Source organism: Apus apus, chromosome 2, assembly GCF_020740795.1.
Source record: "Apus apus isolate bApuApu2 chromosome 2, bApuApu2.pri.cur, whole genome shotgun sequence".
In the NCBI taxonomy this organism is placed as follows: Eukaryota; Metazoa; Chordata; class Aves; order Apodiformes; family Apodidae; genus Apus; species Apus apus.
Genome location: NC_067283.1, coordinates 20519135 through 20543513, shown reverse-complemented (window position 1 = coordinate 20543513; position 24379 = coordinate 20519135). Strand labels below are relative to the sequence as shown.

General features: G+C 37.3%; 1 protein-coding gene across 2 annotated transcripts; it reads right to left on the bottom strand.

Annotated features, from left to right (window-relative positions):
• Positions 1-1325: 1325 nt before the first annotated feature.
• On the bottom strand, positions 1326-23752 carry NSUN6 (NOP2/Sun RNA methyltransferase 6). Of its 2 annotated transcripts, XM_051609697.1 has the most exons (12): positions 23720-23752; positions 20337-20446; positions 19438-19593; positions 18045-18124; positions 17216-17325; positions 15035-15188; positions 13383-13464; positions 11115-11234; positions 8813-8957; positions 6799-6944; positions 5756-5881; positions 1326-2924 (listed from the first exon to the last, which is right to left on the bottom strand). In XM_051609697.1, exons 2-12 carry the CDS (start codon positions 20409-20411, stop codon positions 2712-2714), a joined length of 1407 nt encoding a protein of 468 aa, XP_051465657.1. In that variant the 5' UTR covers positions 20412-20446; positions 23720-23752; the 3' UTR covers positions 1326-2711. The 2 variants fall into 2 exon arrangements, with proteins under 2 accessions (XP_051465657.1, XP_051465656.1); XM_051609696.1 differs by lacking the exon at positions 23720-23752 and having other exon boundaries at positions 20337-21535.
• Between the last annotated feature and the right edge of the window lie 627 nt (positions 23753-24379).

The following is a 24379-nucleotide window of genomic DNA, read 5'->3' as shown; positions in this document are numbered from 1 at the left end:
AAGCTATTCCAGGCTGCCTATTTTAATATCTTTATATTGACCAAGATAAATGTTTAGATTTAGCAGTATTACTACTCACTATTTCTGCAAATACAGACAGCTACTTTTCAGACTTTCTTAAAGACAAGATCCAACTGCATGCCTAATCTATCTATTTTCTAGGGCTAATCTTTCATTAAAATGACAAAACTTTTTAAATTTAATATATAAATATCTCCTATAGTGTATATATAAATATATTGAATTGTGCTGCAGCACCAAACACTGAAGCATAATGGTTCAGCATGTAAAGCATTCTTATCAGGAAAGCAATCCTATTATATATTGAAAATATATATACACTGTACATCAAAACTGTGACAATGAGGAAGTATTCCTGCACTTTTATTTCAAGTCACAGTAAGACTGGAAAAAATAAAAAAAAAAAAAAAAGAAGGGCATCTGTCCAACTTCAGTCAGCTAACTTAGCCAAGCCTGGAGTCAAAGAAAGGATGCTGGCTCCTTAAAGGGATGATTTGGAGCATCTTAACTGAGTTTCTGTTCTGAACTGCCTGACAGAAGTCTCTCTCCCTTGCTTCCCAGTTACCATCCAAGCAGAGCCTAGGGAAACAGCTGAGGCTTATCCCTTCAATATCCTAAGTGTTGACTTTTGCAGAAACAATTCTAGTAGTTAATGTTCAGGTATCAGTACTTTTTTCAGGTTAAGTCTGGTCTGCAGTTACACTGGAATCAAATGCAAATCAGTTACTTTTTCTTTCCTTCCGCCTCCCCCAACTAACTTCTCATATAACATAAGTGAGATCACCTTCTTGAAAAGCCTGTTTGTCATTCAAAACTAAAGAAATCTAGGAAAGTCTCAACAAATCTTCCACTAAAAATTCAGAAATCTTAATTCTTTCAAATTCAGCATTGCACAAATCATGCTACTGAAACTGGAGGCAAAGTTCCTTGCTTCATATGCATACACAAATTTCAGTATATAGCCTATGTGTGCTGATTAATGTTTACAGAACTTATATATTCTGCAAAAAGAACACGTGTTTTACTAGCACTGAATTAAAGACTTCAGTGTCTACTTACAATAAAAGACTAATCCCTCCCTTTTCTTACCAAGTTATTATTTTAGCCACAGACTAAAAAGACTAATTTATAGTATGAGCTATCATGATTTAACATAGAATATCTCACCTACTGCTGATGAAACAGAATTACTTTAAATCTTTAGATCTGGTGTGTTTAATGCCAAGGAGTGAGCAACAGACAAGTAGGATACAAGCATTCCATTCTCCTGTCCTGCTAGGCATTAGAGGATGAACTAGTCAACCTTGGCAGAACAGAAGGGACATTTGTTTTATTTAAAAACATACAGTATCAGAACATTTATAGCAAATCGAAGTAAACAACCAGACTACTGAGAAACAAAATTGTATAAATAGTTTTGATTGCAAGCAAATACAAAAGCACTTCTGACAGTCTAAATACAAATTATAAAAATTGTAGGTTTTAAAAATTCAAATAGTTGTATGAAAAGACAGGTGTTTTTCAGATAATGTTTTTAAAAACTGGAAATTGATGACTGAGAGGAAAAAAACAAACACACAGAGATGTCAGCTTACATTTCTGAATTGTACTTACCTTTTCCATCAGCAAAATTAAGAAAAGGGAATACTGTTCAAACAGAGAATATCTCTGGAACTGAAGCAGAATTTTCAAATACATCTAACACATTTTTAAAAATAGATTATTCAAAGTTTGAGCAGTGTATTAAGTAAGTTCTCCATTAGCATGCTCCCCCAGTTTCTGTTTTCATATGATTTTAGCTGGTGATGCTTTTTAACTAATGAAGAGTTAATATTCTTAGCTGTTTGAAAGGTGATTTGCAACATTTCAGATGGTATTATGCATTGTTTTCTGTCTTTTGATATATTAATCACAACTGTAGCCCCTTCTGTTGCAAATGTTTGATTTTAAAATTGTCACTTGTCAGCCAATCCAACAGGCTACTTCAGAACCAATACAGTTTATGCATGGGAAGTTTGATGTTGAAATAGTATTTATTTACATTCCCAGAGTGAGATGGTTTAATATATTCATGCTGCTATAAAAGACATGCTAAAAAGCCTAATCGTATTTTGTGTATATACTATGTGTACAGAGAATCTTGCTTGTATTAAAATAAAAGAGAAATGAGGTTCTAAGTTTCAATTTATAAACCAGTTCTTTGTAAAATGTTACAATGTTTTGTGAAGCACTATTTAATGAAGCATTAACTATTGGTAAACCCGTAGAAACTACCTTTTTCAGAATTCAAAATAATTTCCATCTCTTTATTTATGTTTGCATTTCATAAAGTAGCTTACTGCCCCTCCCAGAGAAACTGTCCCTACTCTTGCTGCACTAGATAAGTGACTCACATGAGGTAAAACAGGCAGCAGTATAAGTGAACAGACTTGTAATTCGTGCACTGACCTACTGTAAATACAAAAGCAAATGGAGACTTAAAAATGATACTGCCCTTCCCCCAACCATGACTTCCTTTCTGCAACCTGTGGCTCCTTCCCAGCAGAACAGCTGGCAGATTTTATTGCTGCCATAGCAACCCTGCCGTCAGCCGGTTGGCTTGGCAACATTGCAGCAGGAAAAAACACACTTCACGTCTGAGCTGTTCTTCGACTCACAGAGGTATTTTTTCAGGTTGCATTCCTAAATGCTTATTTACTGTTCAGTTTAATAAATTTTGCAATAAAAAATCCTATACAGTCCTTATTTGCCAGTGAAATTAGATCATCTTCCCTGGAATCTTGCAAAGAATCGATATCCATTCCTTGCAATGTCACAGTAGATGGGTCAAATCTCTGCAGCAGTTTCAACTGATCAAGTGACAGTCCAGCTCCTCTCATGCCTTCACCTCCGATATGAGGTTCCTTTTTAAGCAACAATAAAAGCAAGTTAGTGCATCAGTAAAGTTCCCATTGCCCTACATAAGTCTGCTGAGTATATGCAGAGCTGCCTAATGCTTAATGTGAACAAGCTGAGTTTATATCATTCACTCTGAGGGGTACTCAAAAGTAATGCGGTCCTTTTCTTGCTTTGATCTGGCCTGTGTGTACACAAGCACAAATAAAAGGTCCAAGCACTTTGAGGAGGTGGTGGTGCACCTAATCCACTTTAGTCCAGTAGTTCATAATACTTACCGAGGACAGGTACACAGGTATAAATCAATTCATTACTCAAAGGACTGAAACACCATAAGAAAGGTGTTATCACCAGAAAATACGAAGTTCTAAAGGTTTTAGGTTTTCACTTTTAAAGATGCAGTGCTTCTGTGTACTGACTAGTAACTATGAATTAAGCCAAAAATAGTGATTCTATAACCAGTTACTAATATATTCAGGAACAGCAGTAGAAATGCCTGGATTCTTCATATTAAAAACTACAACTGGAGAGGCTGAAAGCCCCAATCCAGAATACTGTCTGAAAAGGCATCATTTTGGAAGATGATGCAGCAGAAAAAAATGAGCTTCAGATTCCCTGTGTCATGTAATTAGACTAACAGGTTAATGGGACTACTGCTACATGTATACGCATATAAGGCAGAGAAAGAAAGACGGCAACAGCTGAATTCAGCAGATGACAATTGGCGTCAAAATCCTGTAGAGGAGAAGGGCTTAAAATCACAGCCCTTTTCTCAGCATTTCTTGTTGAGTAGCCTGGACTGTTGTGTTTTTTTTAAATATACTGATTCCTGGACAAATCTAATTCTTAGCTGTATTGTTCTTTCAGTGCATTCAGTAAGGAGATAGAACAAAATGTGCAAAAGCTGGCATTGCAATATCAAAAATAGCCTTCCTTTGTAAAACTGGTCTAGTGTAGTCTATAATGCAGCCTACAGCAGAGTATTTTTTGAGCCATCACACTATGCTAATACATGAGCTCACCCAGTCAGCACATGATGTGAGTTTGTTGCTTAACCACATACTGTGTGCTGTAAAGCTGGGCAGCCAAGAGGCTGCAGCCTGGTTCTTCTCTTACTTTCCCTCAGCAGGGTTTTGGTTATTTTCAGGTAAGAGACAAAAAGAGGTGTCCATTGCAAGTTAAGAAAAAAAAACCCATACAAAGGTAGACAGGGACAGCAACTTGAAGTAATGTAATAGAAGGATGGTAAGCCTAAGGAAAACAGTATTACACAAGGTCCAGCAACTTGCTCAAAGACAGATCAGTTTTTTCCTCTCCATTTTCCTTTTTCCTTCCAGTTAAATTACTGCAGTTAAACTGGTATACAGTATCTCCTTTGTAAATCTCAAAGAGGAAGCTAGTCTGCACAAAGGATCAGCTGCCATGCAGTGACTCCACCTACAAGATCAACAGATCTGTGACTCCATCTCCTGTTTTTTACTTATCAGCACAATTCCAGGATCTGTTGCCAAAGTGAGAAAGTGGAAGACAGTTAACTGGGTACACAGCAAGTGTCCACTGAGAAAGTATGGGAAATACATAAAGGATAGTAAGTTGACCCTAGACTCCAGTTTCCTGCCCAGTAGAAAAGATCACCTTAGTTTACACTACTGGGGAACTGGTTATAAGATACTACTAACTACCTGTGGATAAACAATTCAGTGTCATCTCATGTCATCTCTTTTCAAATATACTATACTCAAAAGCTTAATATATGTAGATACGGCATTTGTGTGTGAATACTAGTGCTTTACTGAAGACTGATATTACTGGTGAGACAAAGTCTATTAAACCAGAATTAATCTTGTATTCGAGTTCACAGGGCTTGTGTTCTGCTTTGTCATTGTATTAAGGACAATTTTTACACTGTTAGGTAAAATGTATAATCTCAGTTGAAACAGCTGCAACTGAAAAATTCCTAGTAAATGGATCATGAGAAAGCAGGCAGGGGAACCGTGGCATACAAATCATTTAAGAAAAGCTTCAGTTCAGCCCTTACCAGCCTACATATAATTTCTCATTGTAGACCTATTATTTTAATTTCCGTGAAAAGATGCATCTTAACTTTTTAAGACAGATACAAATTATAACAGAATGCTGAACAGTAGCAGAGCTAAGACCTCTCCTCAAAGCCATGATGATAAACAACTAACTCACCCAACTCATTACATCAACAGAGGAAGAGAGATGCATACAGTTTGATGATAAACTCTCTTCAAGGTACTAATAAAGGTAACAGATATTTTTTAAATGTATGTGGTATAGATAAAAAATTCTATTATCTCCCTATATATTACTGCCTGCCAGACATCTTAATGGTAGACACTGACTCCAAAAAGACAAGGTACATTCTTGGGATGCTGAGCCTGAAATAAATTTATTCCTTCATTCCTCTGAATAATGCAAAAATAGCTCCCATATATATAAAATCCTCTTTCCTCAAAACACAAGGTTATTTCTATTTGTCTCCCATCCTTTATGCAAGTCTTGACTACTTCAGTAGCATTAATAAGATTTTTTTCATCTCTCCTGTGAATGTACAAAATAATAAAATAAAAGCATTAAAGAAGAATTGCAAAATAAATTTTCACATCTCTGAACGATCTTTTGTTCCTGTTGTGGTTTAAATGACTGTTGTACACATCAAAACAGCCACACCACACAGTGCGGAAACTACTTAACATTCCCTAAATGAAGCTCAATTAAACATGAAATTTATCAATACTAAATATAGCATGTAAGTTTACTGTGCCAGAACAAGCTCACTGGATTGTGTGAAGTACCCTTACAATACTGTTACCTGTGGCTGAAGCTGGAGACACGGAAAAGTTTTCAGGGCCCAAGCAACTTGCTCCTCATTTTCAGAGAGTGTGATTGTACACGTACTATATACTAAAACACCTCCAGGCTTCAGCAGTTTCACTGCCTGCACGGAAAAATAAACAGTAGTTCAGCTTGGTTTAAAATGCAAAAACTTGCACCTTAAGAAGAAACCATTAGGCTATAATATTAAAACTTAGCACTTAATTAAACTCAAATCTTTCTCTCTAAGATAGGCATTAGGATACTAATTCTTCTCAGGGAATACAGCAGAGGAAGCTGTTGATTAGAAAGGTTCTTCTTTCCAAATCAGCATTATAGCTCATGCGGTTTATTAATGCCATTGAGATGACTCATGTTGTAAGATTTGTTATTTGTACAGCTCTGCATATTGCAGACAGATTAGTTCTGTTTTCATCACCTGCTGCCAACCACGGATACACAAGGTTTTTATCAGTGATAATAGATGCTGACTGTTTCCACATATTTGGCATGGAAAGTACATCTATACTATTTTTCAAGCTCTGGTTCACTTTGAGTACATGTAATTCAGACTTAGACAAGTTTAATGAAACCTTATGTTTCAGCATCAGCCCAAGCATGCTCCTACTAGCTTGAAAAGTTGTAATGTGGCCTCCTGGTTTGTAGTCCATCACATATCCCATACAGTAACTCACAGCACTACTGCATCTATGTCTGTGCTGCTGCAGAGCAAATACTCTCACCTGTTCTGTGACTTAGACCCTTGTGATTATTATGAACTATAACTCACAAAACTGAAGAAATGAAAAACTTCGTATTTACTTTGACTTACATACACCTTTCCCATGCTCAATGAATTGACTCCACTTAGCAACAGGTATGGTGGAGCTGAGAAGTTAACTAAATGCTAACACTATTCTCTTTACTCAGCTGCTGAAAATGTAGGGAAAATAAGGCACTATTTTTCAGTATGAAATAAGTTTTATGCTGTGAAAGCACTTATGTTCAATTTAGCTTATCTACTCAACAATGAACACATACCGCAGTGAAAAGCTTGCGCTGTAGTGGCTGGTAAGAGGTCACTTCCTTTAAAGTAGAGGAATAAGCCATGTTTGGTCTCTGTCCCATCCCACTACATGGAGCATCGAGAAGAATTCGATCAAATGACTCTGGTAAGAATGGAGGTCCTTCGGTAAAAAGCAGTTAGTAATGTAAAATGTGGCCGTTTCTTTCCTTGAGACTTCACTATAGATAAGGACAAACTGTTACTTCTTCCATGACATAAAACATTTATGTGTGTGTCTGCAAAAGTAATCTCAGAAAGAGACAAGTCTCAGTGCTGCTAGTGGTAGATTTCATCTCCCAAAAAACTAAAGTTTTAGTTCTGCAAGCTTAATGATTACATGATCCCTTTCAGCAATAATATTTTTAAACTTAATAATTTGAAGGTAAAATGTAAAAGTAATAAAAAAATCTTTAAATATGATTGTTCAGAGGTGCTGGGTACAGAGTTGTACATCAAGGCTCTAGTCAGCTCGTAACTGAACCAAGTGTGCAAATCTTTACTCATAGAAGCCATTAGCCATTAAGATTGAATAATAATAATAATTGGACTGTCTATATAACTATTTCTTGCAATGTATCTGTAGAAAACAAAGCACTTCATAGTAACATAAAATATTTTAAGTTCTAATATGTGACACATGCTGTCTCCACAGCAGAACAATTCAGTAAACAAGGATTGTGAAGACAAGGATGATTTGTGAATGTTATCTGGATAGATAAGGGCATATGTAACTTCTATATGCAAAGCCTGTACTTTCATCTAAATGCTGCTGGCTCAACAGTCCAAAAGTTTCTATTGCCTTTGTGCCAGACAGACTCTTCAGCTCAGCATCACCAAGACAGAGTACCTCCATAGATGTATCTGTGAGTAACCAATGATGAAGAAAGCCACATATATGCTTTACCTCCTTTTCTCCCTCTGTTCCTTAAATATTCAAGTTAGGTCAGAAGTAAAAATAAGTGGATGACTTTATACTACTTGCTACCTAGCTTGTTCCAGCACTACAAAATTAGTCTATTTTGGCACTACTGATTTATCTACCTCTAATGCATTACCACAATGTTCAATATATGTCATGTCTTACTTGCAGGCATACACAGAAAAGACTTAATAATCTCTCAGCATTACAGCTAGCTCTTATTCATCTGTGTAAGTCACTTACAATATGTTATGTTCTTAGAAATACTATTAAGGAAGTACCTTTATTTACCTATGTACCTATTAAGGTACTTCCTTAAGAGTCTTCCTATTCCTGCAAATCAGGAATATCTGCAAGGTACAGGAACAAGGAAGGTGAATTATGCAACCTGATTCCTACTTAGGTTAACCAGTGACTGGGATAAAACAGTGAGAAAGAACAGCATACTTTCCGCAATGAACTAAAAATAATCAAGACAGTAGATACCATGTAAATGGTTCCATCATGGGAACAGAACCAGTATCATAAATACACCACTTCAGAAAAGCACATGAAATGAACTTAAAATAATACACTGGGCTTCTATAGAACTTTCCCCTGAACAGCTGAACAAACATCAATGAACTAAACCTTGCAGCACCCCTGGGAGTTAGGTATTAATAACCCCATTTTACGGATGAGGCTGTGAGGCAGAAAACCCAAGCAATTCTGCAAAGATATTTTTTTCTCAGCCTAAGTAAAAAAAATCAGAGTATGGGATTAAATGTTATCATGAAAAAAGCTTTAAAGCTTCTTCAGTCTTTAATAATAACTGGGAGAGGAATACATTTCCTTTGAGCATATTAGGTTGTGATAAGGACCAAGAGTTTGAGTTTTGTGTTTGCTTCCTGGAGAAGCTGGTAATTACAAAAGAGTAGAAAATAAAAGCATTCACTGTGTTGAATCAACCTAGGTATCAGCAAAGATTTCAAGGACTTGCAGACACATGGCATGTTTAATACAATTAGTGCAAAACTCATTGATTACTATTTTCTTCTAAAAGCTACTACTACCCAAGTTGTTTCCTTTACCTTGTTCATCCTCTCTCTTCTCAACTGAAAGTGCCTTTGTTCCATCATAGCAAAATATCTTAATGCAATTCAGCTGCAGCAATTCAGCATTCTGCTTAATTTTTTTGACCTTATTAGCTATCTTGTCCATGGCTATTACTTCACCCTGAAAAAAACCCAATGTTTTTATCAAAAGCATAGGGATTAAATAAATGTGCAGTTCCTGATTTCCTCCCCCCGACCCACGCCACATGCAGTGTAATGAATGAAGATTAGTTTTCCCTGCATAATTTTGTTATTCTTAAATCCACATTACAATAGTCCTTGTTCTCCCATATTTTCTGTGATACCTGCCTTAGGTTAGATAGGCATTAGCTGCTCACTCCCTAAGGGACCTTATAATGTCTGGCAAGTGGGTTTTTTTCTTTATTTCTTTTTGTTTGTTCTGAACTGTTTTCTGAGCACTAAGGTAAAAATATAACTATCTGAAAGCAGGTAGAAGTCAAATACATGGCAAAATAGGTCACCAGGTTTTAAATTTTCATGGAGATGGTAGGAAACACGGTCACATCCAACTCAGTCCTGAGGAAATGAGGCCCACAGCCACACCTCTGGCTTGCTCAGACTCGTAACATACAAGTATACTTTCAGTTAATGTCCCTCAAGTTACTTTGGGAAATACTGTAAATACTAGAATAAATTTAGATACGGTGGGGGGAATGGAATCACAGTTACATATTATTCCTTTTATGTAAGAAAAATATTTCTCTTTTCAAGATAAATCACAACAAACACACACCACTACATGCTACAGGAAATCTCTAAGTGCAAAGGAAAGAAAACATTTTCAGTAGCATCAGTAAAATCCAGAACAGTAACCATAAAAAAATGTAACATTAATTCAAGTATTTCTGAAATGTTAATGATTTATTATACTGTCTGTGGAAATTTAGTACAGAAAATCTGTGAATGGAACTTAAGATTCAAAAACCAGTGCAAATTTACTAATGGGGCATATATTTTTTGCCATATCTTAAAATTATTTACTCAGAAATGAAAAACCAATTAAGATAAATTTCAACATCTGTATTCTTAATCTTTACCACTTCAGATGGAGGTAAGAACAATGAAAATATCTAAAATTACTAAGGGAAAAACAGTTACAAAAAGTTATACAAAATGTACCTACATAGATGAAAAAAGTATAGATGCCAATAAATCCGTAACAGAAATATATGCTTTTCTAGGCTTCCTTTATTCATCACACTGAAATTCTTTACTGGAAGCTCCATAAAGCTAAGAAATGTCTAATGACTGTCTAACAACTGTCTAATGCCTGTTTGCAAACCTTCCATCCTCAGGGAAGGTTCAATAACACTTCAATAAGCAAACCATCACAGAACTGCCTACCTGTCTTGTCTAAATACACTCCCATCATAACCCACTCCACCTTGCCATTAATGCACAGAAAACTGTTGAAGTACTGTGTAACTTAACTGCAAGATTTCTAAATAATCTGATACGTTCTAGTAACCCTATTCCAAAGAAAATAATAATGCCTTACAAAATTTTTATAGGAAACATTACATATTTTTCCCCTCTCCACTAAGAAAAGAGTAACCTGCATTTCGGTCTTTCATTTTCCATATAAAAATTAGATATTACGCAAATTGTTATCCCTATGTCCACATTGTTTTTGGTTTGTGTGTTATTTTGTCCTTTTCTAAATATTTTTTTCATTTCTTCTCATATTGTTACTTGCTCATGAGATATTTTTGGTTTTGTGACCTTCTACCTTAGAATAATAAATTCAGACTAGATACTCAGTCTAAAATCTTATCTGTACTGCATAGTTGATAAGTTTTACTGAGAAGAAAGATAATTGGATTGTAAATGCTTTAATATGCTTTTGTACAGAGTTGTGCATTCTTTTTGCAGTCAGCAGTAACCCCTGATTTCCATATATTCTCAGTTTCATGAATCCAGCATATTCCTGCTTAATTTGCTTTGCACGTTACGAATTCTCCCATTACAAATAAATCAATAAAATTAAAAAAACTGAAATCGAATCTATTTCAACAGGTCAGTCTGCAGCAAATAAGGTTTTAAATGGAATGGTAACTATTTGATAAACATAGTCTGAGCCCATATCAGTAACTCTGGTGTCTATCAAAATATATTGGTAAGCAGAACATTCCAATGTTAATTGTTTGCTCTTGTAAATTATCTGTGCATTCTGACAGCAAAGTGAAGTGAGCTGTGCAAATGAACAGAGGTCAGACACTCTCAAATGAGCCATAACACAATCAATGACTTGTTTTACCTGGTCATGCATTAATGTTGCAATATGGGTTGTTTTTCCTCCAGGTGCAGCACACATATCCAAAATTCTCTCTCCTGGTTGAGGGTTCAAAACATGGCTCACAACCACAGAAGGCAAGTTCTGTCATAAAAACAAAACTGGGAGAATTCAAACCTTATGTCCTGTATCAAGTTCTGTATTAAGGAAGGACAGTGAAGGTACCTAAAATTGCTGCTCAGTTCTTTAACAGATTGGGATTATACAAAAGAGACAGTATAGGTCTGAGGTCTCCAATGGCTCCTTTTTTATTTAAAGCTGTAAATAGGTATCTAAGATTGATGTATAAGGGTTCATGACTATGGAGACTACAGTGCTAAAAGTAAAAACGAAATAAGCTGGTAATATTATAGACACAGAGCAGCATATTACAAATATTTTATATTGAGCTGTTTATTTGAACATTTACAGTATGAAAATACTAGTATGGAATAGTAACAAACAGTAAGATCATTAGGCAAGAGTTTAAACTTTCTGAATTAAGGTACCAAGAAGCTGAACTGCCCTATTAATTGTATAAACAGAACAGGTGCATTGATAAGAAATAACATGCAAAAATTGTGCACAGTATTGCATCTTACATAATATGGAAATATTCTGAAATATGATCTTCTAACTTCATTCAACACAAAGGTATAATACGCTAGCTAGCACAGCTTCAGGTTTCTTGTCATGGAGTAAAAAAAAAATAAAAAATAATTCAGCTCACACATGGCAAAAACAAGTGAAAAAAAACAGGCTCGAAGGGTTGTGACCAGTGGCACAAAGTCCAGCTGAAGGCCAGTCAACAGTCGTGTACCCCTGGCATGGACACTGGCACCAACATTGTCTGACCTCTTCCTTAGGGACATGGATAATAGAATAGAGTGCATCCTAAACAATTTTAAAGAGGATGCAAAACTGGAAGTAGTTGATAAAATGGAAGGTTGTGCTGCCATTCAGAGGGACCTTGACAGGCTGGAGAAATGGAGAAACAGAAAACTCATGAAGCTCAACAAACAGAATTGCTAACTCTGCACCCCATGCACCAATACAGGCTGGGGCTGACTGCCTGGAAGGCCGCATCTTGAAGAGAAGGCCCTCGGGATCCTGGCCTGTTGGACAAAAATTTGAGTAGGATCTAAATTCTTATGTGCACCAGTCTCTTAAATAACCTGTCTCTCTAACAACTCTGTTCCTTGAAAACAAGTTCTCTGATAAGCTGAATCAGGGAAGAAAAGGCCTCTCCTTCATTGCAGGCCATAAGACAATATATTGCTTGATAAACTACCCTTTGCCCACACCAAAAAACAGCACTGATGCTGTTTTTAAAATGTTAAGATCAATTACAAACAGAATATATGCATAAAAATAACTCATCTGCTGGACTGATCCTTCTGGCAAATGAAATTATGACTAGGACAATTCATTGGACTTACCTTACTGTCTGAGTGATAGTTACACAAATCCAGTGAGAAGATACATCTCTGAACAAGTATTTATTTGAGATAAAATTTTTACGTGCTTTAAAAATTTAAATAACTTTTTTTTTTTCTTTTTTCGAAGGCTGGACAGTACTGAAATCGAGAGTTTTGCCTGACCTAAGAAAACCAGGATGATTCCATGATTTCATGGTATGTTCCAACATAGCACAGGAGGCCAACTATCTTGCCTGACTTTTGCTTTTAATTAGTATTACTGTGGGGGAAAAGGAGTAGGTATCACACATATTAAAGATGTGAAAGGAAAAGCTAGACTGAAATAAGTTCTTAAATTTTACAGTAACATCTACCAAAAAAATTGGTCATTCTTAGGAAGCTGTGCAGTGTTATGGTTAGAGGCAGTGAAATCTGTGCTACTGTGAGATTGTTCACTTATTCTATTCTGGTGTTTTTTTTCTTTCATTAGGGTTAAAACAATACAGATTTTCTCTTAAAGTCAACCTAATGTTTGGAGATTTTACTGATTATCTACAAAAAGAGGCTCATATTTCAGAGTTCATACACAGCCTCCACAACCTGAAAGTTCTATGCAGAGTACCTGTTCAAAAAGAATTTCTAAGTTTTTAAGTGAATATCTCTCACGTCACTTTGAAATTCCTTGTCAAACCTCAGACACAGTATGATTAAACCACATACATGTAGATACTGACATGCCATAATAAACAATTAATATATAAACTACTAATGTGTGCTTAGAGGGTATTCATTATTTTGCAAATAGTAGAGACTTTTATAATTGTAACAAACATACCTGTAAAAACAAATTATTAGGGAGCACATTGTCAAAGGAAGGACTAAGGTAGACTGGCTCTACCATTCTTACACCCATTCCACTGAAAAACATGAAAAAAAAATAGTCACCTACTCTGATTTATAACTAACAGTATACAATTATAAACATTATGCTTACAAACAGAAACTTGAGAAAATGCAAACACTTAGAAATCAACTAAAAAAAAAATTATACAATTTTGTAATCTGATATTCTTTAAAATTACATCATGAAGTTGGGTAAACCATGACAAAAATGTACTACATTGTAAATTGGAAGTACCTGTAAAAAAGAGGGGTTTTTTTTGTACATCAACTGAGATCTAATCCAAGCCTTGATAATGTAAAGAAATGCATAAAACCAGATTTTTAAATGTTAATTTCAATCCATAACTGCTTTTGATTAGTCATGTATGCAGTAGGGCACTGGCACATAATTTCCTCCTTAAATCTTCCTCCATATTTCTACACTGACTGAGATTTCAGTCAAATGACTAAAGAAATTCTATTTCAAAAGCCTTTCAAGATCATTGGCTCTCCTGCAAAGTAAAGGTTTGAACTTAGAATTAACCTGTAAGTTTTCAATATGGATGAAGTTCTGACACAGTTAAGAAATGTACAAGGAAATGGACAACAATAAAAAGGAAAACAAGAAAAAAAATACTGAGCCTGAAAACAATAGATTACTGAAGACAACAAGAATTACTATTATTTTACATATGCACTGCACAGTCCAACAAGAAGAAGGAAGGATATGAGAAAGCAAACTTGCAGACACCAGCTTTGGTGTTACATACTGCCATTCCACTCAACAGGTATTTCCTACCACTACTTCTACTATATTTAAGTTTTAATAAATCAGAAATCCTCTGACAATGTCAGGTTTTTTACTAGATCTTCTGTAGTTTGTTGTTGGGATGTAAAGTCTCAGTCACTAATTTGATGTTTATGCTCTTCTACACTGCTGTTTATATATGGTTTAGATGACAAAAGAGGAACAAACCATATGCTTTGGCAACAAAAAATAGAAAAGCAAGTAATCTTGAAATAGATAATTACCTTGGTAAATGCTATTAATTTTTCAAGATATCTGACCTTACCTTCTGTCTCCTGGACCACCAAAAAGAACCCCTACAAATATTTTTAGGAGATGGAGAAACTGATGAGGATGTACTTGTGTTCCATCCAAACAGGAAAGTGGTACAGAACACTTTACCAAAATGCAATTTTGCCACAGTGAGAATGCTTGTCACTTCTGTTCAGTTTATTATTGAAGTCATAGGCTAAATATAAAGGCTCACATTTATTTCCTCCTACCTCTCAAGTAAACTGGTATCTGCATACCACTATGAACCTAAATGTTGACTCTGGTAATACTTCCTGTAGTACTTCAATCATATTTGCCACATTGACACTACCTTAGCTGTGAAGATACAGAAGAAAGTTGGAGGCACAATTCTATTGGGAAAATAAGGCTCCCAAAAATACTGGAAATCCCAACACACAACACAGGTCTCAATCAAAGCCATCTTGTGGTCTCACATAGGGTACAGGACATTTCAAAACTTCTTCCCACTTTCTTCTTTCCCTTTGCCACGTTGTAGGTGTAGAGTGCAGTTCCTATGGACTTACTTCAACGGGCTGCTTGAACTGAAGATTTCACTGCGACTCAGTTCTGAAATCCCATTTCCAAGGAAAACTTTGACTCCTTCAAATTCTTTGGCTCCTCTTTTACATTTCCCTTCAATATCTGAATATACTGAGACCAGATCTCCAGCTTTCATAACTGTGCAAAGAACAGAAATTTTGACATTAATATTTACTTGGCAAAACAGTAGTGATCAAATAATTTAGTATTTACAGTATCCAACTTACTTCTGTATCATAGCAAAAGTTAAACTTTCTTAATGTAATCAAAGAAAAATATTGATATTGAGCTTTAAAATGTACATGATGAATTATGGCGACCAAATAACTAGAGCTATTGAGAGACACAAAGTTACACATCAGACAGTGTGTCTTGTTTTTGAAGAGATTAGACAGTCCTTCACTTTACTTATTGTATGACCACATGGTCACATACAAGTTAAAAGCACACTATTCAGGATTTGGTCTGCTGTGTGTGCCCCAAGCACACAAATGCATTAAACAACACCAGTTCACACTAAGCATGTCTAATGACCTCTCAACAGCTAGGTAGAACATAGCTATAGTTCTTTTTTCTCTAACTATTGTTTTGATACAAATGATTATATATTCTTGTTGAAACAATTTTTCTCATGTGGCTCTCTTCCCTCTAAGGCAGCTGTTTGCAATGATCCTCTAAAAAGAGTTTTACCTCTCCAGTTAAAACTCTCCAGATCAGTAAAGTATGTAAATACACATAAAAGTCTAGAAGTGTAGTCCTAGAGACTTAACAAATTTTCTGAGCTAGAAAAAAGAGGTGGAAAAAGGAGATGGTTTAGGTGATTTTGTAGAACAGTGTGCAAGTTCTATGTGCTGATTGGCTGAAAAAAATGGTTAAAAATAAAGGCCTCCACTGACAGCAATGAAAAATTCAAAAAAATTACATTTCTGACATGTCTGATAGGCTGGAGCAACCAAAAGATATTTCAGCTTACCAAGAATTCAATTAATTGTATTTAGGAATATTTTTTTCAATTTTCAAGTAGCCTGCTGAATATGCACAAATGCCCTGGAATTCTTAAATGGTACTATTTGCTGGATAACCACTAAATATTTCTTCTTTTTGCACAGCTTCTTTTTATACAATGTGACACAAAACATTATGTGATAGCCTACTGTTATTGTCTGCAAAAACTTCATTGAAGAAAAACTTGCAGCAATAATGCTTCCATCAAGCATATTTGCCAATGATTTGTTGCAGTATTCAAACATAAAGGATTTTATTTCACTCTGTTGATGATTGTCTTTCAAAATATATTAGTACTCTGTACAGGTCTTAAATTTGTTGTAGCTTATATTAGCATTTCATAAGCATAAAGCTTAGAGTTTGATTAGTTAAATTAAACTCAAAGCCCCCTGATAATTAGCTTACCCTAATTTGGGTTGCAAGGTCAGTGATTAAATGCTTGTTCTTGCTACACTTTTTTTCCCCCCCCAGTTAGAGCATCAGTGCTTGATGCAGCCTCATTATATTTGGCCTCAAGTGGGTAGCATGCCCTTTTATTTTATTTTCCTGTCTGCATGTCCCCTGAAGTGTTCCTTAAGTTTTATAGTATCTTTAATTGTCTTTGATTTCATGTTGCATGCATAATTACATGCAGTAATTACGATAAATCACTACTTGACTCAAAGAGGGATTTTCATATTTATGAAGTTATCAAAATAAGAAGTTTCAACTACTCCAGGGCAATATACTTATTTTGTTATCAAGTCTTAGATGGAAAAACATTCCTGTTCACTGAATTGGACTTAAGCACATGCTTAAAACTTACTGAAGGGCGTTGAACATGCTCTTTAATAAGGTTTTCAAATGGAAACAAGAAATTGAAATAATTGAGAATTAGTATGTCAGCTAGGAACTACACATGGAAAAAGGAAATTAAAACAGTCCAGGTGGGAAATAATTACATGTAATTTCTTACAAGCATAATGCAAAAATAGGGAAAATATTAAGAAAAAAACAAAACAACAAACCAGAAAATCTTAAAAAAAATTATCAGTTACAACTATGAGATTAAAAATAGCTGTGGATTGAAAAAAAAAGTCACTGTTGGAAATTGTCATCAAGGGGTGACATTATTTCCTTCCTCTTTACAACTTAACTGGGTATATGTAGAGAAGTCTTACATTTTGAGGTAGATGTGATGCCAGGGACATAAACATGTGCTCCTCGAAGTACTGCATATCCACAGGGGGCTCCAACAATGACTTCAGATGCATGTTTTTTTAAATCTCGCCTAAAAATACAAAATGTCATTCAGTTTAAAAAAAAATCAAACAGTATACTGAAAAAAATAAATACCCCCCAAGTAAACTCTAGTTCATAATCACTGATTTTGTCACAATATAATAGAAAAAAAAAGAATTAACTATTACATTTAGCCCCAGAGGAATCAAAGGAAAGAGCCAAGAAGGAAACCAGGCCACAAAATAAAGCAGGTTCAGATACATCCTGCCACTATTTTGAACCTGCCACAGGAACACAAACAAATTATACTGGGATAGAGAGATAATCCTCTACTCCTTCCTTGGCTATGTGATTTTAAAATTATTTCTTTGTGTTTAACAACAGCTAAGTATTTCCATAATACAAGTCTCCCTAAGTCTTGCTGTGGACTTGATTCCAGTGGAAGAAAACCCTGATTGTGTTTTCCTATTTTACCCTCTAGATCTATATTCCAGAACAACAGTTTAGTTCTTCTGTCTGTCATCTTCCTGGCTTTCCAGAGAGGAAGTACTTTTGTTCTATTTTTCCCTATAAAAACTGAACCTCATAAATACAGAAAAAAATGTTTTCTTACATCTTTTAAGGACTACAACTCTGACCTGGTTAGGATAGGGACTGTACTGACTGTACACTCATTTATAGCAAGATACTTATCATAACTGTTTAACAAGAGATTTATAAGTAAAACATGTTATGACATTTTAAGCTTAAAACCCAAAAATTTCAAACCTGGGTCCAATGACAGGAATTAATAAGATGTCCTGGAGTTTTGGGTGCTCAAGAACTGGAACACATAGTCCTTTGAATTGCTGTTTCATTAAAAAAAAACATAATTACTAAGCAATACTAAAAAATTATAATATTTAAGTACCTAATTAGACTGAAAACTATTTTTCCATTTGTAATGTATAGCTGTAGAGTACAATAAACAAATGTAGTGAAAACAGTTAAGATAGGTTTGGAAATAGTGTGTAAGGAGACACTCCATATTTAAAAATATTGGTGTAAACCAGTAAAAAGTCAATAAACTGAGAAATAACAAGGCCACAAAGGGACTCACTGAGAACTGACTTCAGGGAGTAGGACAGCGTTCCAACACTCATAAGCCTACCACTGGTTTTTGATTTCTTCTGGTTGTGTTGAGTTGACATCAGATCACAGTAACACCACCAGAGCTTGGGTCTAGTCTGTGTTAACATTTTGATGATGTTAACTATAAGCCACTGTTTAAGTCTACTCATGTATCGCTTGTTTTAATACGCCAGGTTCACATACTCTTTATTTTTCTTTTCAGCTTAACTTCGATTGGGTACTGGGAGCTGAGTTGTGCATATAGTTGCTATTTTAAAACTATTCCTGGACTTCGAAAAGATGATGTCTTCTTGCCTCGCCTTTTAAAATATAACCCCAAAACATGCAAAACTATAATTAGTTTGCATATGACAAATGAATATTTCCTCTTAAGAAAGAAAACTATCTATGACCATACTTTTCTTAAAAACTGTTGTGTAGTTTCCTTTTCTAACATAACCACAATTAAAAATACAAAAGGTTTATGAAAAGCCAGACAATTCAATTTTCAGCAAAGCATTCTCTCTTGAAGCAAAATACCATACTGCAATACCCATTTCCATATTTATACAATCAAGCTGAAATCAGCATAACTCATTATTATTCCAGCCAACAGAATACTGTCAACTGCTTCTGCATCACAGAAATGTCTTGGCTCCTGTCATGCAATAGCTCCCTCTACACCCACCAGCATTAATAATTGACTTAATACAGCTTTTATTTCTACCATTTTCTCTAAACTATGATAATGATACTACTACAGTAGTGACCCAATCCTCTCTAAGGTCTGGATCTGCCATCTGAAAAAGAGTTGGTTGTCCTTTCTCTTACATTGCTGCCTTTCTTAGATGCATTAGATGAGGAACACTGCTAGACAAGGAATTTTCATTTAACACCTAATGCTGACAGGAAATCAATATGCCTACATAATGTAAATACTAGTGGATATGTATTAATTTAAGAAATAGTTTTCAGTAATGAAAAACTCTGATAATCAGGCAAAATATGAAGTATCCTGTTATTTCTTCTGTACCAAAGAAATTGCACAAACCTTCTGGATCTCTTCAAACAGCAATTTTTTCACATGTTTCACCGAGGCCAAGCGGGTATTAACTCTAACAGTTGTGAAAGCTGGTGGATGAGATAGATGACTTAACAGTGACTGATATTTACTCTCCACCTCCTGTGTACCTAAAGCAGTGACAAGCTGAAAGAAGGTATTTTAAAAAGAGCATTAGAGGGACTTGCACAGCAGCCTTTTGCTCAGTGCAAAACATAAGCATTGAATACGCATTTTGTAGAAGTGGTGGAATATAGTTGTGTGGTGTGCAATAGTGAGAATTGCCTATGTCTGGAGGCCTAACTCCAGCAAAAACCTCATCAATATCTTGAAAAGGACTTTTTGGAAAAACAGTCATATTAGCAAGGTCATTGTAAACAGGCTGCAGAAAGTATCAAAAGTAACTGCTAGCAAGCTCTGTGATACTGTACAAGGAGCAGTCCTAAGGAGATGGAAGAGTAGATTCAACATCATTAATAACTCTTATCCAAATATATAAAAACATCATTTTTGTGTCCTTTGACATTAGGCATTCATAGATTGTCTACAGTATTTTTGGTTCTGCACCAGGGTAAGAGAGTATTTCTTATCAATATTACATGGATAATAAGTGGTTAATTTTCCATGGGATCATTCTTCAGTAGTATCCAAAACTGAAGTCTCAGATTCATGCTAAGTTTAGCTTAAGTATTTTTATGTTACTTTGAGCCAACTCGTCTAAAGAATAATTTTCTATTTTAAATAGAACTATATATAAAAATCTGTACCTAAAGTGAAAAAACACCCTTCTGTAAAGTATTAAAGTCACACAAAACATTAAGTCAAAGGAATACTAACAGGACTCAATAAGTGAATATTTGTTGATGATAAGTAGGAGCTATTTGACATACCTCATGATTTCTGAAAACTTTGATGAGATACTCTTCAACTTCACGTTGGAAAGAGATTTTGGGGAAAAAAGACATCTTCCCTTAGTTTTCTTAAATCTGCTGGTAAAGAACTGAAATAAGCAAAATATTTTCTTAGTGGTTTTTATAATTTTCTGTAGGTTTATAAATGTAACATAAGACATACCCACAAACTAAGTTGCAGTTTCTAATTCTTCTGTTTCAATAATGAAATTTTACTGTACTCAAAATTCCAGATATTGCTCAGGATATGACTGTAACATGACACAGAATCACAGAATGTTAGGGGTTGGAAGAGACCTCTGGAAATCGAGTCCAACCCCCCGGGGCAGTATAACCACAGAATCTAGGGCAGATCACTCAGAAATGCATCCAGACGGGTCTTGAAAGTCTCCAGAGAAAGAGATTCTACAACCTCTCTGGGGAGCCTGTTCCAGTGCTCTGTAACTCTTACAGGAAAGAAGTTCTTCCTCATGTTGAGATGGAACTTCCTGTGTTCTCGCTTGCATCCACTGCTCCTCATCCTATCACAGGGCACAACTGGAAAGAGATTGGCCCCTCCTTACTGACACCCACCCTTCAGATATTTATATACATTAATAAGATCCCCTCTCAGTCCTCTCTTCTCTAGACTGAACGGTCCCAGGTCTCTCAGCCCTTCCTTATAAGACAGGTGTTCCAGTCCCTTAATCATCCTTGTAGCCCTCTGTTGGACTCTCTCAAGTAAATCCCTGTCCCTCTTGAACTGGGGAACCCAGAACCGGACACAGTACTCCAGGTGGGGTCTCACTACGGCAGAGCAGAGAGGAAGGAGAACCTCCCTCGACCTGCTGGACACACTCTTATTGATGCACCCAGGATACCATTGGCCTTCTTTGCCACAAGGACACATTGCTATCCCAGATAACTTGTTGTCTGCCAGGACTCCAAGGTCCTTCTCCACAGAGCTGCTTTCTATCAGCTCAGCTCCTAATCTGTATTGATGCATGGTCTTGTTCCTTCCCAGGCGCAGGATTCTACACATATTCTTGTTAAACCTCATTAGCTGTTCATTTTTAAGAAAAAGTTCTAATTTTTCCCTATCAGATTTCTTTTCCTCGAGTATAACTTCTTACATTTCCTCCATAGTTCAAATTATCCAAAATGCATAATGGGGCTGAATGTCTGCATGACTGTGGACAATGATGTAAAATTTTTCCTTATATTCTTAAAAAAATAAAGAAGGACTGTAAGTAACACTTTTCTCTCCTGTCTGTATTTAATTCACACTAGGACTAGCAAAGCATTTATGCAACAAAAGCTGTGTCCCCATGTTGAGCCAAGGAGCAAAGTTGAGCCAAGGAAGAAGGGAGGGCTGGGAGGAAGATGGTTTAAGATCTAGTTTTAGTTCTCATCTTATTCTGATCAGGTTGGCATTAAATTAAATTAATTTCCTCAAGTTGAGTCTGTTTTGCCCATTGATGGCAATTGCTGAGTGATGTCTCCCTGTTTTTATCTTGACCCAGGACTCTTTTGTTGAAATTTCTTTTCCATGCTCAGCTGAGGAAGGGAGTGACAGAGCAGCTTTGGTGGGCACCTGGTGTTCAGCCAAGGTCAACTCACCACAGAAGGTATCTTTTTAGGAAATTAAATAGGTATTTTATGATAACTGCAGAATCCCATAAAATTACAGAGATGATCTCACAATTACAGTTACTTCTTCATGGAAAACTAACCACCGATCTGACAGCATGTTGGCAACAGGACTTGTTTCTACCTCATTTTTATAATGTGACTGAGTGCTAACATGCATCATGACCGAGCAGGTCATCAAAACCAAATCCTCTTGGTCAAAAACACTGCACACAAAGGACAGCACTGCAATGAAGTTCCCTTAATGTGTTATGAAAGGGAAGCATTACCCTGATACAAATTAAAACAGCTACATCAACAAGTAATGCAGAATCTCTATAGTTTGAAATTTCATACCAAAATAGAAAAGTTACAGTGTGTTAGAAAACATCATCTTTCTGAGCAGAATGGCAAGTATATTGCAATATCTGCAATATAATGAAGGCCAACAGGAAAACAAAAATACTAATAGATTTCACTTCTTGTCATGTAGACAGGGTATATGTCACACAGAAGCATGATGGCACACCTGTGCTTTTAACCACAGTTAAATGGCTAAATACTTTCAGGAAGTCAAGGAAGATGGGATAGCAGAAGTTATGACTTAACCCTGAATAGTTCATAGGGCTTGGTATGACATTACTGCAGAAGAGCTGCTCTGTCAAAGAAACCCAAAGGCATGTAGACTCAACACATGCATTCTGATGACAAGTAAAAGAAACCCACTATTGTTGTGCTTAGTTCAGGGAGAGGAACAACACATAATTAAGAAGCAATTCCTTGGTTAAAAAGAGCAGTCAAAAGAATAAAACCATTTTAAGCAGCCTGGAACTTTTAAAGCCACACAGATGGAGGCTCAAAACACATTCACACAATCTGCAGCTTCAGCACCACATGTATGTGCTTGTAGTGCCCATTATCGCAGAAAAGATGCAATGGATGGCCTTTCGCTAGAGAATGGCCTTAAAATAAGTACAGACTGAACAGCTGGCAATTTTCAGGTGGGGGAACTTAGCTGAGGGGGAATAGGGTAAAAACTTGTAAATTCAGTCACGGCAGGAAGAATGCCTACTGCTTCTTCAAATACAAGAGTTAGACTTCAAACAGAGCCAGCGGGCGACAGGTTCAAAAGCAGAGAACTTTGGGGTTTTTTTTTCAGAGACCCGCTGTGCCGTGCACCTTGCCATACACCCCTGATTCACGGTAACTCTCTGTTCACCAACCATCTCCTTAAGGATTTCGCTGTGCCTCTGTTGCGAGCTGCGTCCTGGTGGACCATAGCTTTGACCTAGGTCCGCATATAAGCACTGCGGGGTTAGACAAAAGAAATTACCACCCAGAAACGCCGAAAAAGATTTAACTTGCAAACCTGCTTGTCCAGCCCTTCCCACATGACCATAAAGTCAGTCGGCTCATTGCTGTGGGAATGTGGGGCTCCCTCCCTTATTCTCCTATCCGCGTTGTTAATTTAAAACACTGAGTGTGGGAGTCACAGCTCTTGGCAGCCTCCCTGAAGCCCCGCGCAACGCCTCAAGTCAGGCCCGGGGGTACCCGGGGGGCGGCGCACCTCCGCTCCGCAGCCATCACCGCTGCCCCTCGCCCCCGGCGGACACCGAGGGAGACAGGGGCCGGGCCGGGCCCAGCCCGCACCAGGACACCGCGAGAAGGACGGAGCAGGCAGGGGCCAGGCCGGGCCGTGTTCCACCCTCCCGCGGCGGCTCTCAGACCGCGACCAGCCACCGGCCCCCACCTACCGCCGCGCCAGGCCGGTCCCGCCTCCTCCGGGGCAGCGGCAGGAAGTTCCGCCTCTGCGCCTGCCGGGATTGGCCGGAGGCCGAGCGGGCGCTGCCGATCCCGCTGTTGCCATGGGAACCCGGCACGCCGCGGCGGCCCCGGAGGACACCTCTGCCGCGGAGGGCACCGCTGGGGCACGGAAAGAGCGGCAGCAGGGCCGGCCCCAAGCCCGGCGCCAACCTGACCCGAGCCGCGGTGAGCGGCGCCCCTACTAGCCCTGTCGCCGCTGAGGAGCTTGTGCAGGAGCTTCTCCCGCGGGCACAGCCGCTGTGCCGCCGGGTGGGCCGCTGCAGCGTTCTGCTCCCTGGGCTTTCCAGGTCTGTGCCTCGGAACAGTCGCCCGCATCGCCGCCCGCATCGGCGCCCGCAGCGGAGCGCAGCGCTGCCGTGTTACGGGGCAGCGGGGAGTTTGCGACGCTGCAGCGGCTCAGGCCGCAAGTTCAATACACAACTCCAGGATACGGAGAAACATCTCTGACAAAAAGTTAATGGCAGCATTTATTATTTTTTTTCTCTCGCATGAGCAACCTGAAATGCTGCTGAGTGGGCTAAAATAATGGGGTTTTTATTTCCACCCTCCTGCACGTCAGTGCCTGCAGATCCTTTCGCTAAGGCGCAAGG